Source organism: Bos indicus x Bos taurus, chromosome X, assembly GCF_003369695.1.
Source record: "Bos indicus x Bos taurus breed Angus x Brahman F1 hybrid chromosome X, Bos_hybrid_MaternalHap_v2.0, whole genome shotgun sequence".
Taxonomy (NCBI): Eukaryota; Metazoa; Chordata; class Mammalia; order Artiodactyla; family Bovidae; genus Bos; species Bos indicus x Bos taurus.
In genome coordinates this window covers 72,529,314-72,549,571 of record NC_040105.1, presented here as the reverse complement: position 1 = coordinate 72,549,571, position 20,258 = coordinate 72,529,314, and the positions used below count along the sequence as shown (strand labels likewise).

The window sequence follows — 20,258 nt, the reverse complement described above, 5'->3', positions numbered from 1 at the left end:
GTTATTGATATTTCTCCCGGCAATCTTGATTCTAGCTTGTGCTTCTTCCAGCCCAGTGTTTCTCATGATGTATTCTGCATATAAATTAAATAAGCAGGGTGTCAATTTACAGCCTTGATGTAGTCCTTTTCCTATTTGGAACCAGTCTGTTGTTCCATATCTGGTTCTAACTATTGCTTCCTGACTTGCATACGGATTTCTCAAGAGGCAGGTCAGGTGGTCTGGTATTCCCATCTCTTGAAGAATTTTCCACAGTTTATTGTTATCCACATAGTCAAAGGCTTTGGCATAGTCAGTAAAGCAGAAATAGATGTTTTTCTGGAACTCTTTTGCTTTTTTGATGATCCAACGGATTTTGGCAATTTGATCTCCGGTTCCTCTGGCTTTTCTAAATCCAGCTTGAACATCTGGAAGTACTTCATCAGAAAGTACTGGCTTGGAGAATTTTGAACATTGCTTTACTAGTGTGTGAGATGAGTGCAATTGTGCGGCAGTTTGAGCATTCTTCGACATTGCCTTTCTTTGGGATTGAAATGAAAACTGACCTTTTCCAGTCCTGTGGCCACTGCTGAGTTTTCCAAATTTGCTGGCATATTGAGTGCAGCACTTTCACAGCATCATCTTTCAGGATTTGAAATAGCTCCACTGGAATTCCATCACCTCCACTAGCTTTGATCATAGTGATGCTTCCTAAGGCCCACTTGACTTCGCATTCCACGATGTCTGGCTCTAGGTGAGTGATCATACCATCGTGATTATCTGGGTCATGAAGATCTTTCTGTATAGTTCTTCTGTGTATTATTGCCACCTCTTCTTAATATCTTCTGCTCCTGTTAGGTCCATTCCATTTCTGTCCTTTATCGAGCCCATCTTTGCATGAAATGTTCCCTTGGTATCTCTAATTTTCTTGAAGAGATCTCTAGTCTTTCCCATTCTGTTGTTTTCCTCTATTTCTTTGCATTGATTGCTGAGGAAGGCTTTCTTATCTCTTCATAGAACCATTCAACTTCAGCCTCTTCACCATTACTGGTCAGGGCAGAGACTTGGATTACCATGATATTGAATGGTTTGCCTTGGAAACGAACAGAGATCATTCTGTCATTTTTTAGATTGCATCCAAGTACTGCATTTCGTACTCTTTTGTTGACTATGATGGCTACTCCATTTCTTCTAAGGGATTCTTGCCCACAGTCATAGATATAATGGTCATCTGAGTTAAATTCACCCATTCTAGTCCATTTTAGTTCTCTGATTCCTAAAATGTTGACGTTCACTCTTGCCATCTCCTGTTTGACCACTTCCAGTTAACCTGATTCATGGACCTAACATTCCAGGTTCCTATGCAATATTGCTCTTTACAGCATCACACTTTGCTTCTATCACCAGTCACATCCACAACTTGGTGTTGTTTTTCCTTTGGCTCCATCTCTTCATTCTTTCTGGAGTTATTTCTCCACTGATCTGCAGTAGCATACTGGGGACCTGCCAACCTGGGGAGTTCATCTTTCAGTGTCCTATCTTTTTGCCTTTTCATACTGTTCATGGGGTTCTCAAGGCAAGAATACTGAAGTGGTTTGCCATTCCCTTCAGTGGACCAAATTTTATCATAACTTTCCACTATGACCTGTCCGTCTTGGGTGGCCCTACAGGGCATGGCTCATAGTTTGATTGAGTTAAACAAAGCTGTGGTCCACGTGATTAGATTGGTTAGTTTTCTGTGATTGTGGTTTTCAGTCTGTCTGCCCTCTGATGGAGAAGGATAAGAGGCTTATGGAAGCTTCCTGCTGGGAGAGACTGACTGAAGGAGAAACTGGGTCTTATTCTGATGTGAGGGGCTATGCTTAGTAAATCTTTAATCCAATTTTGTGTTGATGGGTGGAGCCTGAAAATTTAATGATGTAATAAACCATTTGTTCTCAAAATGTTCATATTTTTTCCTTCAAACAACTTGTAATTTTGATGTTAGAGTGAAATAACTGAGTAAGCTATAGTTTTAAAAGCAGCCTTTTTAGTTTTTATGAAAGCATAATTATGTTAACATTAGTCTTTTTTTAAATGTTAAGTTTCAGATGCTGCTGAAGGGCTTTCACTGTATTTACTTGATGATGAACCAGACGGGCCATTTTCTTCATCGAGCTTCAGTGGATATAACCGAAGTGGAAATAGCCATGACCCAGGGAAAGCCAAATCATTTCGAAATAGAGTTTTGCCAATTAAGCAAGGTAAGAAATAAATATGAACTGGGCATTTATTCTTTGTTCCTTTATCACAAATCCTTTAAAAGCTGATATATTTAGGTAGTAAAATTTAGCATGTCCTTAAAATTAATGAGGATTTCAATATTGTCAAATTTGAGGCAGATAGGATTTCATATGTACATTTCCAAACATATCTTAGTTTTTTAAAATAAAATTTAAAATGAGTAGGGAAGAAAAACTAAATAAAGTTATCTTTCCCTGAGCATATAAAACCCAGACTGTTTGACATATTTAAGATTGTTCATTTTATTAAACCACATTAAGAAAAAAGGGAAAAAAATTCAGTATCATCTTTAAATAGGCCTAATATTTCTAAGGGCTACCTGTATTTTACAAAGGGTTTATGTCAAGAAATGAGCCTTCTTTCAGTCAACACCCACTTTTGAAACTTTCTTTTTGTTTTCCAGTTATATAACTCAAATTATTATCTTTCTCCGGGGCCTGCTGTCTCAATAATTAAGGGGTTTTCAGACTGCTCTACCTATTTCTTGGTAATCCACAGAGGTACTTCAGAAAGTCGCAGAAGAACTTTCTCTGTTCAACCAGAACAACTCTTTTTTTTGTTTTTAATTTCATGTATGAGCTTTGAGCTTTCATATAGCTTTCATTTGAAGAATAATTTTCATTGCTAAAAAGGAAATCACTGACCTAATAATTCATTATCATGTACATCCAGTTTGGACCATGTCTGGCGGCATCAGTTATAAATACTGAACGTTATGCAAACTTTGTTATAGACCCTGACCATGTTCAAAGGAAGTTCTGATGTAGTCATCTGTTTGAAGTTTGGAAGAATGATTAATATTCTTTTACAAATACCTTTTTTGGAATATATACATTCTAATTTATATAAATTTAATGAAAGATTACATTGTTTATTATTATTAAAGTATTAAATAGCTTAAAATATATATTCTAAAGTTATATTTTATGTTATAAGACAAATATTGAAGCATCTGATTACTTTAAAATAATTAGTGGCTTCATTTTTCCCAGTCTATATCTTTACCTTCACCTTTGATCCTGCTATACATTGTATATTCATTGCCACTTCTCTTTTTGTCCTTTCCTCCACTGTCAAGCTTTTAGAAAGTATAGCTTCTACTTTTCACCTCTGTTTCCTTTCAATCTAAACATCCCTTTATCCTTTGTAGTCTTACCTCTGCTGCCACCACTCCCCAAAAGCTATTCTCCTCAGAATCACCAGTAATCTTCAGTGACCAACCAGTGTCCTTTTCTTAGTACCCCACCTCCTTGATCTCTCTATATCTTTGCATGCTATTGACTACCTGCTTTAGGAATTCCACTGCTTAGCTTCTATACTCTACTGATTGTATATCTCTGTTTTGCCTATATTTCTATATTTTTTCTTTTCTTTGGCCCTTCATGCCTCCTATTTGCAGTTTCTCACTTTTTTTTGTCTTTTACAAATAAAGGAATCTAATAACTACATCAGTCATCTTTATGCTGCTGCTAAGTCGCTTCAGTTGTATCCGACTCTGTGCGACCCCATAGACGGCAGCCCACCAGGCTCCCCCATCCCTGGGATTCTCCAGGCAAGAACACCGGAGTGGGTTGCCATTTCCTTCTCCAATGCATGAAAGTGAAAAGTGAAAGTGAAGTCACTCAGTCATGTCTGACTTTTAGCGACCCCACAGTCTGCAGCCTACCAGGCTCCTCCATCCATGGGATTTTCCAGGCAAGAGTACTGGAGTGGGGTGCCATTGCCTTCTCCGGTCTTTATGCTAATAACTCCAAATTCATGTATCTAGCCCTAACATCTGTTTGTTCTATCAGTATAATTTATAGTACTTCCTAAAAAAAGGTTGCCTTGTGTGCTTAGCATCCATTTTTCTGTTTCAAGTGTGCTTCTTTCTCTGCACTCACTATTTTAATGACACCGTCATCTTCTGAGTCATCCTGCTTAAAATCTTACAGTGTTCTTTGACTCACCTTTTATCCCTCATAAATGTCACATTCTAAGTTTTGTAAATTCTACAACTTTTTAATATCACTTAAATCTCTTGTCTACAGTTCATATTGCTATCCCCATAGTTTTTTGCCTAGTCTAGTAGTCAGCGTGGGTGGTCACAATAAGATACTACAGACTGGGTAGCTTAAACAACAGATGCTCATTTTTTAGCAGCTTTATCGAGATACCATTTGACATTTAAAAATTGTATGTTTAAAGTGTACCACTTGATATTTTGTTATATATATATATATATATATATATATATATATATATGTACTGAGAAATGGCCACCAGAGTCAAGCTAACATTATCCATCACCTCTACATAGCCACTGTGTGTGTGTGTGTGTGTGCACGCATGCCTGTGTGGAGAAGGTTTAAAGTCTAGACTCTTAGTGAATTTCAGGTATACAATACAGTATTAACTGTTGTCACCATGCTGTATATTTGATATCCAGAATTTATTCATCCAGAATAACTGAATCTCTGGACCCTTTTACCAACACCTCCACATTTTTCCTCCCTCCAGCTCCTGGCAGCCACCATCCTACTCTTTGCCTCTATGAGTATGACTCTTTTAAATTATACATATAAGTGATATTGTGCAATATTTCTTTTTCTGTATGTTGCTTATTTTGCTTAGCCTAATGTCTTCCAGTTCCATGCATGTTGTAAATGGTAGGATTTCTTTCTTTTATCCATTCATCTGTAGGAAGATTGGCTGTTTCCATGTCTTGCCTCTTATGAATACTGCTATATTGAACATGGAAATACAGACATATCTTCAAGATCCTGATTTCTATTTCTTTGGATATATGCCCAGAAGTAGGATTGCTGAATCAAATGGTAGTTCTGTTTTAGAGAACATGTTTACTGATTTCCATAATGGCTGTACTGATTTACTTTCTCTCCAGCAGTGTGCGAGGGTTCCCTTTTCTCTTTATCCTCCCTAACACTTATCTTTTTTCAATTTTGTATTTTATTATTTAGTTTTTAGAAATTTTTGGCTGTGCTGTGTAACATGTGGGTTCTTAGTTCCCCAACCAGGAATTGAACCTACACCCCCTGCATTGGAAGTGTGTAGTCTTAACCACTGCCAGTCTTTATCTTTTCAATATTAGCCATCCTAACAGCTGTGAACTGATACCTGATTGTGGTTTTGATTTTCATTGCCCTGATGATTAAAGATGTTGTGCACCTTTTCATAAATCTGCAATAGACATTATTTTCTCACAGTTCTGCAGGCTCAAAATCCAAGATCAAGGTGCCAGCAGGATTGGTGTCTGGTGAGGACTTTTCTTCCTCGCATGCTGATGGCTACCTTCTCCCTGTGTCCTCATGTGGCTTTTTCTTTATATACACAGTCAGGGAGAGCCAGAAAGCATTGGTGTGTCTTTCTCTTCTAAGGATGCCAGTCCTAGTGTATTAGGGCCCATCTACCCTTATGATTTCTTTTAATTTTAATTATTTCTATAAGGGTCTTGTCTCAAAATATAGTCATATTGGGGGCTAGGGCTTCAACATATGTATTTGGCAAAAGGTGAGAGGGCACACAAAATTAAGTCCAGAACACTTATGCCAATCTTGTAGTTATGATTACCATACAACCCTACTCTTTGTTCTCTCCAGTTTTTCCAGTCCACTCTCCTGTTTTCCTCCTACCCTGCTTATCTTTGCCAATTATTTTTTATCTTTAAATGTTGAAATATATCAAGTCTCAGTCCTCAGTCAACTTCTTGCTCTCTCGATGAGCTTTCTCAGTTCTCTTCACCCTAAATGTTACTTTTTTACTGAAAATTTCCAAAACTATATCTCCAGCTCTATTCAGGTCTCCCTTGATTTCTAGACTGTGATATCCACCTGATTTTCTTTTTCTTCTTAGAATGCCTTAAGATTTCTGATAGTATTTAAATCTGGAATCTCTGTTTTTTTCAACAGCTTGCCCAAACCTATTCTCCTTCATTGTTCTCTAACCAAGCAAAATATCTCCACCATCCACCAAGTTATTCAGGCCATAAAACCTTGGAGTTGACTTTCCTTTTTACTTAGTATTTCATATCCAGACAGTCAACAAATCCTGTCAGTTCGAACTATAAATGTTGGTTCTGATAGCTCCTCCAGAAGGAAATATGTAAATCCAATCACTTCTCACCACCTCAATTGGTAAATCTCTCATGATATATTACATATCATGTCTATTACAGTGTACTGTCAATTGATCTCTGCTTCCAGTCTTGCCCCTTTTCTGTTCTGTTCTCTGAACAGCAACCGTTGGTGTTCAGATGCTCAGTCATGTCCAACCCTTTGCGATCCCATGGACTGCAGGATGCCAGGCTTCCCTGTCCTTCATCATCTCCTGGAGCTTGCTCAAACTCATGTCCATTGACTCAGTGATGATGCCATCCAACCAGCTCGTCCTCTGTCATCCCCTTCTCCTCCAGCCTTCAATCTTTCCCAGCATCAGGCTCTTTGAAACAGGTGGACACAGTAATGGAATTTCAGTTTCAGCATCAGTCCTTCCAATGAATATTCCAGGGTTGATTGCCTTTAGGATTGACTGGTTTGATCTCCTTGCTGTCTAAGTCTTCTCCAACACTACAGTTCGAAGGCATCAGTTCTTAGGCACTCAACCTTCTTTTTGATTTAACTCTCATATCCATACATGGCTACTGGAAAAACCATAGGTTTGACTAGATGGACCTTTGTTGGCAAAGTAATGTCACTGCTTTTGAATATGCTGTCTAGGTTAGTCATAGCTTTCCTTCCAAGGAGCAAGTGTCTTTTAATTTCATGGCTGCAGTCACAACCTGCAGTGATTTTGCAGTCCAAGAAAATAAAGTCTGTCACTTTTTCCATTGTTTCCACAACTATTTGCCATAGCACAGCAACCCTCAGTTCAGTTCAGTTCAGTCGCTCAGTAGTGTCCGACTCTGCAACCCATGGACTGCAGCACGCCAGACCTCCCTGTCCATCACCAACTCCCGGAATTTACCCAAACTCATGTCCATTGAGTCAGTGATCCCATCCAGCCCATCTCATCCTCTGTCGTCTCCTTCTCCTCTCACCTTCAATCTTTCCCAGCATCAGGGTCTTTTCAAATGAGTCAGCTCTTCACATCAGGTGGCCAAAGTATTGGAGTTTCAGCTTCAACATCCATCCTTCTAATGAATATTCAGGACTGATTTCCTTTAGGATGGACTGGTTGGATCTTCTTGCAGTTCAGGGACTCTCAAGAGTCTTCTCCAACACCATAGTTCAAACACATCAATTCTTTAACACTCAGCTTTCTTTATAGTCCAACTCTCACATTCATACATGACTACTGGAAAAACCATAGCCTTCACTAGATGAAACTTTGTGGGCAAAGTAATGTCTCTGCTTTTTAATATGCTCTCCAGGTTGGTCATAATTTTTCTCCCAAGGAGTAAGTGTCTTTTAATTTCATGACTACAGTCACCATCTGCAGTGATTTTGGAGCCCAAAAAAGTAAAAAAAGTCTGCCACCGTTTCCACTGTTTCCCCATCTATTTGCCATGAAGTGATGGGACCAGATGCCATAATCTTCGTTTTCTGAATGTTGAGCTTTAAGCCAACTTTTTCACTCTCCTCTTTCAATTTCATCAAGAGGCTCTTTAGTTCTTCTTCGCTTTCTGCCATAAGGGTGGTGTCATCTGCATATCTGAGGTTACTGATATTTCTCCCCACAATTTTGATTCCAGCTTTTGATTCATCCATCCCAGTGTTTCTCATGATGTACTCTGCATATAAGTTAAATAAGCAAGGTGACAATATACAGCCTTGATGTACTCCTTTTCCTATTAGGAACCAGTCTGTTATTCCATGTCTAATTCTAACTGTTGCTTACTGACCTGCATACTGATTTCTCAAGAGGCAGGTCAGGTGGTCTGGTATTCCCATCTCTTTCAGAATTTTCCATAGTTTCTTGTGATCCACACAGTTACTTTGGCATAATCAATAAAGCCGAAGATGTTTTTCTGGAACTCTCTTGCTTTTTAAGTGATCCAGTGGATGTTGGCAATTTGATCTCTGGTTCCTCTGCATTTTGTAAAACCAGCTTAAACATTTGGAAATTCATAGTTCAAGTATTGTTGAAGCCTGGCTTGGAGAATTTTGAACATTACTTTACTAATGTGTGAGATGAGTGCAATTGTGTGGTAGTTTGAGCATTTTTTGGCATTGCCTTTCTTTGGGATTGGAATGAAAGCTGACCTTTTCCAGTCCTGTGGCCACTGCTGAGTTTTCCAAATTTGCTGGCACACTGAGTGCAGCACTTTCACAGCATCATCTTTTAGGATTTGAAATAGCTCAACCAGAATTCCATCACCTCCACTAGCTTTGATCATAGTGATGCTTCATAAGGCCCATTTGACTTCACATTCCAGGATGTCTGGCTCTAGGTGAGTGATCACACCATTGTGATTATCTTGTTTATGAAGATCTTTTTTGTATGGTTTTTCTGTGTATTCTTGCCACCTCTTCTTAATATCTTCTGCTTCTGTTAGGTCCATACCATTTCTGTCCTTTATTAAGTCCATCTTTGTATGAAATTTTCCCTTGGTATCTCTAATTTTCTTGAAGAGATCTCTAGTCTTTCCAGTCTATTGTTTGCCTCTATTTCTTTGCATTGATCGCTGAGGAAGGCTTTCTTATCTCTCCTTGCTGTTCTTTGGAACTCTGCATTCAGGTGGGTGTATCTTTCCTTTTCTCCTTTGCTTTTTGCTTCTCTTCTTTTCACAGTTATTTTTAAGGCCTTCTCAGACAGCCATTTTGCTTTTTTGCTTTTCATTTTCTTGTGAATGGCCTTGATCCCTCTCTTCTATACTGTGTCATGAACCTCTGTCCATAGTTCATCAGGCAGTCTACCAGATCTAGTCCTGTGAATATATTCCTCACTTCTACTGTATAATTGTTAGGGATTTGATTTAGGTCATACCTGAATGGTCTAGTGGTTTTCTGTACTTTCTTCAATTTAAGTCTGAATTTGACAAAAGGAGTTCATGATCTGAGCCACAGTCAGCTCCCAGTCTTGTTTTTGCTGACTGTATAGAGTTTCTCCATCTTTGGCTGCAAAGAATATAATCAATCTGATTTTGGTGTTGACCATCTGGTGATGTCCACGTGTAGAGTGTTCTCTTTTGTTACTGGAAGAGGATGTTTGCTATAACCAATGTGTCCTCTTGGTAAAATTCTATTAACCTTTGCCCTGCTTCATTCTGTACTCCAAGGCCAAATTTACCTGTTACTCCAGGTGTTTCTTGACTTCCTACTTTTGCATTCCAGTCCCCTATAATGAAAAGGACATCTTTTTTGGGTGTTAGTTCTAGAAGGCCTTGTAGGTCTTCATAGAACCATTCAGCTTCAGCTTCTTCAGCGTTACTGGTCAGGGTATAGACTTGGATTACCATGATATTGAATGGTTTGGCTTGGAAACGGAGAGAGATCATTCTGTCGTTTTTGAGATTTCATCCAAGTACTACTGCATTTCGGACTCTTTTGTTGACTATGATGGCTACTCCATTTCTTCTAAGGGTTTCTTGCCTTCAATCACAAAAAATTAACCAATCTAATCATATGGACCACAGCCTTGTCTAACTCAATGAAACTATGAGCCATGCCATGTAGGGCTACCCAGGACAGATGGGTCATGGTGGAGAGTTTTGACAAAATGTGGTCCACTTCAAAGGGAATGGCAAACCACTTTAGTATTCTTGCCTTGAGAACCCCATGAACAGTATGAAAAGGCAAAAAGATGGAACACTGAAAGATGAACTCTCCAGGTCAGTAGGTCCCCAATATGCTACTGGAGATCAGTGGAGAAATAACTCCAGAAAGAATTAAGAGATGGAGCCAAAGCAAAAACAACACCTAGTTGTGGATGTGACTGGTGATGGAAGCAAAGTATGATGCTGTAAAGAGCAGTACTGCATAGGAACCTGGAATATTAGGTCCATGAATCAAGGCAAATTGGAAGTGATCAAACAGGAGATGGCAAGAGTGAACGTCAACATTTTAGAATCAGATAACTAAAATGAACTGGAATGGCTAATATTAACTCAGATGATAGCAACCATAGCACTCTTTTAATGTAAATTGAATCCTGTCATTCTCTAGCTTTAAAATCCTACATTGGCTGTCATCTCCAACTTATTTCCTATTTTTCTCTTCTACTCTTAATTTTACTGGTTTCTGTTTCCTCCAGTGTTAGTCCAGATATGACCTCATTCAGTTTTTTTCCAAAATACTGCCTCAGCCGAAAAGTCTTCCCTAGCTATTATACATACATTCACACTCTTTTCTTTACCCACTTTTCCTTTTCTTTATAACCCATTTTAGTACTTGAAATTATTTATTTGTCTGCTTCATTGTCTATCAGGGTTTCACACTAAAATATAAAATATAAATTCAAAGAGCAAATACTTTGTCTCATCATTGCCATATTCCAATGTCCATTGCCGTATTCCAGTGGCATTCCATCAATGCCAATTCCAGTGCAATGCCTAATGAATGCATAAGATTATTCTGAACATGTGCCCATGTTCCCTCCTAGAGTTCAAGCCCTTAAATTTTTGCCTAGCTTTTTCATCCCCTGTCATCCCTACACAGTCCCTTCATCCCTGCTAAAATTAGTCAGACAAAAATAAAATCCTTAGTATCTTCCATTTCAGGAGCTTCCCTGGTGGCTTAGTGATAAAGAATCTGCCTACTAATGCAAGAGATGTAGGTTCGATCCCTGGGTGAGGAAGACCCTCTGGAGGAGGAAATTGCAACTCACTCCAGTATTTTTGCTTGAGAAATCCCATGGACAACGGAGCCTGTCAGGCTGCAGTCCACGGGGTTGCAAAAGAGTCAGACATGACTTAGCATCTAAACAACAACATCTTCCATTTCAAACAGATTTAAATTCATACACCAACACTCTGTATGGTTTTACACCATCTATATTTGGGCACGAAATATTTTTTGACAGTTTCTTAATTTTTGAACATACATAATCATCTTATCAGTGTCAAAGCTTAACTTAAAAAAATTTATTCATCTTGATTTAGATCACTCCATTGATGGACCCCTTACAAATGGTGATGGCAGAGAGCCCCGGACAGGAATCAAGAGAAGACTACTTAGTGCATCAGAAGAAGATGAAATCATGGGAAGAGAAGAGAAAGAAAAAAAAGAAACAAAAGAGAAATCACATTTATCCTCCTCAGAGAGTGGAGAGTTAGAATCCAGTTTAAGTTCTGAAAGTACCTGTGGTTCTGATTCTGACTCTGAATCAACTTCCAGAACAGATCAAGATTATGTAGATGGAGACCATGATTATAGCAAATTCATACAAACTAGGCCTAAAAGAAAACTCAGAAAGCAGTATGCCAATGGCAAAAGAAACTGGAAAACGAGAGGCACGGGAGGAAGGGGCAGATGGGGAAGATGGGGTAGATGGAGTAGAGGAGGCAGAGGAAGAGGAGGCAGGGGACGAGGCAGTCGAGGAAGAGGTGGAGGTGGTGGGAGAGGGAGAGGAAGAGGGAGAGGCGGAAGAGGTGCTTCTAGAGGAGCCACCAGAGCCAAACGTGCACGTATTACAGATGATGAATTTGATACTATGTTTTCAGGACGCTTCAGTAGACTGCCTCGAATTAAAACAAGAAACCAAGGCAGGAGGACTGTTTTATATAATGATGATTCTGATAATGACAATTTTGTGTCCACTGAAGATCCTCTGAATCTTGGTACATCCAGATCAGGCAGAGTGCGTAAAATGACAGAAAAAGCCAGGGTTAGCCATCTCATGGGATGGAATTATTAGCAGTTAATAAATTTAGAATAATTTAAAAAATTCAATGGCCTTCTACTGCAGGGAATTTACCAGGAAATCTACAAAGCAAGTTGTGTGGGGACTTCTGCTTCCTTTCACATTGGTGCTTTTCCATTATGCCAGTATACATTTATTTCAAGACTTTTGATCTCCACACTTCATTTGTTCAAACAAGCCTTACTCATTAGGCCTTAAATTTTAAAAAAAAATTCTACACACACACACACACACAAACCACAGACACACTACAGATTTACTACATTAAGGGAGCATTCAGCTTCTTAAGAGTAGCATGACATTTTTATCTAAATGGAATATCCCTCTTTTGCTTTTGTATCACAGAAGTATAGCACCTTCTTACAGAGTTTTATATAGTTTGTTTTTGCCATTTTGATTCTTGTACCAGTAATAATAACTTTTGCACAATACACCAATCCTAAAGGCAGCTATTAAATGTTTACAGTTTCTATATTGTAAGAACGATCTGGATTATTTTACTCTTCCCAGGCCAAACTTTCATGAATTGTACTGAACTGAAGTATATATTTATACTACAGTTTTTTTTGGGGGGGTGGGGGGTTCTTAATATGCTTTTCATTGATTTGCTTAATTCATGTTAAAGGTAAGAAAGGGTTGGTGCCTTGTAAATATGTAGCAGATCTTTGTGGTGTGTCCTGATGTGTGCATTAACTTTATTAAAAAAGAATACTTGAGGTATCGATCTAGACAAGGTGCCAAATGCAAAAGTTTCTTGCATCCATTTTCTTTTTTCTGTTAAATTTTATTGCATTAATAGAACTTGTGTAGCTTAAAGAATAACTTAAACATTTGAAAAATCCTCATCCACAAAGAATAACTGAATAGTAGCTCAGCTACCTCTATTAACTACAACTACTGGAAACATTAAGAAAAATAGATGCTGTTATTCATTATAAGGAGAAACTAAGGAGAAATAGAACAAGCATGGTAGGAATGAATACTCATAAGTTATAAGCTGAGAGGTTGTTGATAATTGTATTGGCTCTCAAATGAATAGTTGTAATTAAATTTTCTCAAGTATCATAAGCTCTACCTTATTAGGCTTTTCTTAGAGCGTATTTGTGTAAGTAGACTTGATCTACTGCTTATATATCCCTGCTACCACTTGCTATTTAACAGCTGTGAGTGACTGGTATTGAATTTTAAAATGTAGCACAGCACCTAGTTTGAGTTGGAATGTTTTAGCTAGCTAATATTTTGAATCAATGTAGGTTCAGCTCATACCATTCCAAAGGGTTCTTCTGTTAATCTTTCAGAATAGAACCTGGTTGCACTGCACACTGATATTTTGAGTCATTATTTTATAGATTAAAAATAAACCCTATGGTCTTGTTTACAGCAGTAGAGTGCACATTGGTTCCATAAGTGAGCTTGAGTTCCAAGATCAATTTTACTCCTCAAATTTGAGGGGTTGCAAATTTGCTAATTCATTAGATAACCTAGATTTTTGAGGTAAGAATAATATTGATCTCTGTTTTTGTAACAACCAGTTTGCCCATAAATCAAACTTATGGAATAAAAGGAACTTCTTAATATATGCTTAGTAATCCCAGGATATTTCATAAGCTAATGTATTTGTCTCATGTTTTCATTCATTTCATGCATCTGAAAATCCTTAAGTGCAGAGGAAGGAGTACACACATAGCATTGCTTTTTTGGTTGGGTTGGGTAGAGGGTTTTCTTGGACTAACATCTTTAAACAATTTTCACTTGCAGTAGAAATGATGTTCAGGCTTTAAGAAAGTATTGCAAATTATTAATGGAACTAATTTATATTTCCTGACAGTAGATCAAGTTTATTTTTGGTTGTTGTAGTCTACTTTTCACTAAACCAAAATTACTTCTGGTTGTAACTCAGCTGCCACTTTTAACCCATAATATATATATTTAAAAACATTCATGTTTAAAACTCTACATTTGATTTTTGATAAAATGTACTATTTTAGTTATTCATATCTTGGACATTTAGACTAAATTTGTGCCTGTGTTTTCCTGGAATTGATAACACTTTGGCCTACCCTATTCAAAGTAACATAGTTACTTAAATTCATGGATATATCCAAATGTGTATCATGTATATCGTTGTAGTGTGAAAATTTTTTTTGACATTCTTCTATGAAGAGCTGACCTCTTGAAATGTAGAAGAATTGCCATTTGTGTGGTTTAGCTATCTCAAGCTTTATTTATAATTTATTTTGAAAAATAAAAATGGCACATTTATTTCCCAAATGTCAAGATTTTCTAGGTTTAGATAATTAGAATAAAAAGGGTGAAGACATTTTAAAGAATATTTTATATGTAGTGAGATACTGTGAAAATACTAGTGAACAGCATTTTGCTGTAATGTTGACTTCAGTTACTAGGATGTAAAGAGTTAGTCACCAGGGTATGTTAGATGAGCATAGTTTTCACTTACTACAAAACAGATAATTTTCTGTTTGCATGCAAATTATTTTAATAAGTGTAAAAATAAAAGTTTGGAAGACAGTGTTTTTACCTTTATATCTGGATTCCCACCCCCCAATTTATACTTTGCTTTTTTTTTTTTTTTTGTAATATCACCTCTTGTGAATGTGTTGTAATTTGTATTGCATTGATATTTTATCACTTTAATTTTTTAGAGGTTCTTTAAACCTAAATAAGATCTGGGTTTAGCCATAGCAAAGCAAGTAGGAAATGAGCTAAGAAATTTGAAAAAAAAAAAAGTCTAAATTTTAAATGAATTTCTAAGAAAAAAGTTACATTTAGGTCCATGAGAGCATATACATGTACAAGCCTATTCCCATTCTAGATATTAATAGTCAATGAATTGTAATGTTTCTCATGAATGCTAATAATGTTTAAATTCCCAGCTTTAAGATTCTAGCATGTGTATCTGTTTATGAAGCAGATTGTGTTGCTTCTATGGCTTGCTGTGTGTATCTCTTCCAGCAACAGGATGCTCTCTAAAACATTCACTGGCCTCTTAGTGTAATGACTAAATTTGTGTGTGTGTGCGTGCACGCATGCACTCATGTGTGTGTGTGCACAGATCTATATGTAGATTTTTTTCCCTCAATTTAACATGTTTTATCTCAGACATTAAAAAAAAAAAAAAGTTTATATGGAAGACAGCTGTATTCACTGTCTACCAATTCATTGCTTCTGTTGTAAAGCACTTACCCAGTATATATACTGCTTGATTATCCATATCATTATGCCTTCTAGATAAACAATCTATGTTTTGTTGTGTACATATGCCCTATTTTTAAAATTTAATTTGCCCTTCTTTCATGTGTTTCTTTGTCCATTTCCTTTCCCAGAGATCAGGCTTGTGCTAGAATTCTTCCATACAGCACTTTGTTTCACCCAGAGGCTAGGAAACTGAGTAAAATTATTAAATCTTATTCTGCACAACTGTGTGCTCAGATATCTAACTCAGCCTTCTGATATTTTAAAGTAAATTTGAGTGATTTATCTTTGTCATTGCTTTTGTTGTAATCCTAGATTGTCATCAGATAATAACAGAATGATTGAAATAGAAAGATGTGTATGCCACTTCTAACTTTTGATAAAAACTTTTTGGAGAATTTTTCAAAATTTGTATCTTGTAGTGATAAAATTAAACATCTATTACTTGCTTATATATCTCGGGAATTATTTTATGCACATTTATCAACTGGTACTTAGGTTTAAAGTTGGCATTTTCTTTTTAAGTTGGAATTTTCACATCCACAGAAGGGAGACTTAACTACATAATTTTCAGTATACTTTGATATCCTGCCTTTTAAACAATAACCAACATTTTGAGTTGGGAAATACATAATTACTTCTGGGGGAAGAAATGGAACTTTTAACATTTAAAGTTCATTGTTTTAAATGTTAATTCCATCCCCAACATTTTTGTGTTACGTGAGGCTTTATGAAAGTTATTGAAAGTAGAATATTCAAAGATCATTTTCCCAAATTTAACGTTTTGATTAAATTTTAATTATGAAGTTAAATTATATTTATGGTGCTGTATTTTGTATAATATCTATTGTCCTCAAATTTCTTGACATTTATTTCTCATATAGTCTTATCCTTATTTCCTATTCCATCATTTCTCTCTTGCTTGCTCTTACCTTCATTTCTCTTTCTGCAATGAAGACTGTACCTAATTTAGCAAACTTCAACAAAACTGGCAATTTATGATTCATTGATGGGAGAAGTACAGTAGAAAGGCCCTGCAGTTTAGAGTTAAGATGTGTTTGTTTATTTATATGTGTGCCCATTTGTTACTCTTAGACCTATCTTAATTAAATTTAGAATATGATACTTTGACATAAAAGCATTGTAAGTATTTTCTAAAAAATAAAACTATTGATACATATTAAAATTGCCATTGGTAATTGACTTTTGAAATCACATACAAGAATATTTAGAAACCCACTTGGGAAATGTGGTTTACATGTGTCACCAGATACATATTAGGCAGTACTACAAATGTTAATTCTTTAAACAATACTGTGGTGATGGCAATCAGTAATTTATTTCTTTGTCCTGTAACTTATCATCCTTGTCTTTTGTAATTCCTAACAAAGTATTAACAAAATTGTACCTTATGTTTGTTCTTAGTATCCGTAAATTTTAAGGTGGAAAATCATTCAGTTAATAGTTGATGTGATGTTGTATATGGACAAAATGTCCATTAAACTAAAATTCAGTAAAGAAAGGTAAACTAAACTGGCTTGGTTTATAAAAGATGTTTTGTTTGGCAGTTATTAGTCATTATAAGCAATTATCTTCAAAGAAATAAAAAACTGGACTAATTTGTTGCCATTCTTTATGGGATGTTTACAATAAAATTCCAAGTTGTTTGGAATCAGTTGCACTCTTGCTGCTTTGTGCTTCAACTCAGATACTGGAGATAAATTAACAAGAAGAAAGAAATATGGAGTTACCTTTCCATTATCCAGCTTCAGAGACTGTAACATGTAACTCTTAGGCCTTTCCTTTCTTGTTTCTTGTAATATAGTATTTCATTGTTATTATTTTAGTCTAAGAAATTAGGGTGCTTCTTCCTATCAAAGAATTAAGGTTTTTTTTTTTCCCTTAGTTGTTTCAGATATTCTTTGGGTCATTTTTAGGTAATAACTATGTTAACATTTCAAATGTGGGCTGCTTGGTGCATTAAAAAACAGCCTGCAAAGCTTTATTTAACATTTTGTTTTATAGAGAGAGCTCTTTGAAATGAATATATTTCTGATGTGTTTAAAGCTTCTTACAAGTTGTAGCAGCTGAGGTTATGAATCTCTACCATTCTTATTTGTAGTAAAATTGCCCACAGAGGCTTAACTCTATTATAAATGGTGCTTTGATTCAATGTACGTGAAAGAGGGAGAGAAGTAAGGTTAGAGGTAACTTTTGAGCCAGGAAGTGAAGGGTTGTTTAACAAGAATATTCCACTTCTGCAACTAAATGGTTGCTGAGAATTTTCTTCCCAATGGTCAGAACTCCATTTGCTTCAAGGTAAGTAAGCTGGCTAAAGACTGTATTTTTTATACATATACTGTATTTTGTGCATTTAGAATTAAGAAATAAGGTATTTAGAAAAACTTACTACCTTTGCCTTCCAACATCATCCTATGGCTATGAGAGTAGTCCACATTTTTGCAATATTTGGAGATTGAAGTGGAGATACATTGTTTGGTATTTATGTGTAGTTGCTTGATTGGTTAAAGATAGTCTTCTTTAAAGATACAGAAGTGTACCTTAAAAATTACTTATTAACAGGCTCTGATGTTTTCTGACTTCACCTGATAGTTTTTTTTTTTTAATTTAAATTTATTTATTTTAATTAGAGGCTAATTACTTTACAATATTGTATTGGTTTTGCCATACATCAACATGCGTCTGCCACGGGTGTACACATGTTCCCAATCCTGAACACCCCTCCCACCTCCCTCCCCATACCATCCCTCTGGGTCATCCCAGTGTACCAGCCCCAAGCTTCCTGTACCCTGCATCGAACCTGGACTGGCAATTCATTTCTTATATGATATTATACATGTTTCAGTGCCATTCTCCCAAATCATCCCCCCGCCCCTCCCACAGAATCCAAAAGACTGTTCTATACATCTGTGTCTCTTTTGCTGTCTCGCATACAGGGTTATTGTTACCATATTTGTAAATTCCATATATATGCATTAGTATACTGTATTGGTGTTTTTCTTTCTGGCTTACTTCACTCTGTATAATAGGCTCCAGTTTCATCCACCTCATTAGAACTGATTCAAATGTATTATTTTTAATGGCTGAGTAATATTCCATTGTGTATATATACCACAGCTTTCTTATCCATTCATCTGCTGATGGACATCTAGGTTGTTTCCGTGTCCTTAAGATTGTTGTTATTAAGTCACTAAGTCTTGTCAGACTCTTCTGTGACTCCATGCACTGTAGCCCATCACCTCTGTCCATGGGATTTCCCAGACAAAAATACTGGAGTACGTTACCATTTCCTTCTCCAGGGCATCTTCCTGACCCAGGGATTGAGCCCCTCCTCTCCTGCGTTGCAGGTGAATTCTTTACCTTTGAGCCAACGGGGAAGCCCTTTTAAGATAGAAAAAGTAAAATTTTTTGTAACAAAATTTTATAGCAGTATTTAGAGGATCCATTTTTTTCCTAGTTGGGAAGGTCAAGGACAGAGTGCTGTCTACCCTATTCTTGAGTTATATGTCCCTGATAATTTAAAACTACTTTCCATAAATGCACAAAATAAATTAAAACCTATGTATTAAGCCTGTGGGTTGGTTCTCTTTGGATACTTAAGCCTATACACTTATGGTTGCTTTCTTAGGGCTTTTATATAAGTACTTAAAATGATTTTTTTAATGCTACTTATTGTCAGTAAACCAAATATATCATTAAATAAAAAGAACTTTTTATGGTATCAATATTTTACTGAATTTTGAAGAAAATTTTTTTCCTATTTTTGTAACTTTAGTATTTGCCAGCTATGTCAGTTGCCTTAATAAAGTTACCTCTCACTTATCAATTATGAAACAGCTAATAAATAATTCTAACTTTTATAATTATTAACAAATTAAACCTTAATTTGACATTGGAGCACTTTTAAAAACAACTTTTAAACTAGTATCCTTTAATTTGTAAACTTTATATACTGTTAGATTGCCTTCTCAGCATGTTTATGTTCTTCAGAGAATAAGTTTTATAGTAAATATATGAAGAAATAAAAACATTTTAAATTGCTTGATTTAGGTTACTAATATTACTTGGTGGAATTTATTCATTTTTAAGAATGCTTTTGTGGTTGATTTTTGTCATGTTACAGTTCTAAGTAGTATTTGTATATCACAATGTTAATTTATATTTGGTATTTTGTGTATTCTGTCAAGTAATTTAAGGTATTAAAACTCTGAAGGTGTTTTTTAATTTCATTTTTCTTTGCTTTTTAGAAAAAGTTTAGAATATCATGCTTAAATGAGATATTTCAGCCCAAATTATACATTAATTCATTTATTAGAAGTTTTTTTTTTTTTTTTTTGATAACTGTTGGGTATTGTTCACCTAAAACATTAATGACATACTGGTCGTTCTGAATTGTTTCTGTTTGTTAATATTTTTTTTTAATTTGGCTGCTCCAGATCTTAGTTGAGGCATGCGAGATCTAGTTCCCTGACCAGGGATCAAACCCGGACCCCTGCATTGGGAGTGCAGAGTCTTAACCACTGGACCACCAGGGAAGTCCCTATTTGTTAAATTTTAATTTATAAATTAGAGCACACCTTGTATACAAGAACATAAGTGTTAATTTTATCTAGTCTGATGGTATGGAGTAGTAAGTGCTTGATCATAGTCACATTGCCTTTCACTTTTGAAGGATGCTATTCATTTTTATTGTTAATTGTGTTGAGTAGTTATCATAATATAGGAAAATACTTATTAAGTGATATATTTCTATTCTCCAGTCACCTCAAAAATATGACTGGTAAATATGTTTCAACATTGTCAAAATATTCATCTTTTATCACTTTGCTTAATTATTCAGGTAAAAGTTGTTGGAAAAAAATCTGAGATAATGAGTTACATTCTTTTTCCAGATATGTATGAAGATCTCCTTCATAAAAGAAATACTTACAACCAGGAATTTATAGCCTATATTCTTCATATCA

At 36.0% G+C, this 20,258-nt stretch overlaps 1 protein-coding gene and 1 non-coding gene across 4 annotated transcripts in view; one reads left to right on the top strand and one right to left on the bottom strand.

Annotated features, from left to right (window-relative positions):
• The window catches only part of BRWD3 (bromodomain and WD repeat domain containing 3), a 156,966-nt gene extending 140,021 nt beyond the window's left edge, over positions 1-16,945 (top strand). For all 3 annotated transcript variants that reach the window (XM_027533282.1, XM_027533283.1, XM_027533284.1), the window contains 2 exons: positions 2,064-2,222; positions 11,300-16,945. In XM_027533282.1, the coding sequence (XP_027389083.1) occupies positions 2,064-2,222; positions 11,300-12,054 (914 nt within the window). In that variant the 3' untranslated portion in view covers positions 12,055-16,945. The remainder of the gene's footprint in view (positions 1-2,063; positions 2,223-11,299) is intronic.
• A 2,812-nt stretch (positions 16,946-19,757) lies between these two features.
• TRNAG-CCC lies at positions 19,758-19,829 on the bottom strand. Its single transcript has one exon. It is a non-coding gene; the product is annotated as a tRNA-Gly (tRNA).
• Between the last annotated feature and the right edge of the window lie 429 nt (positions 19,830-20,258).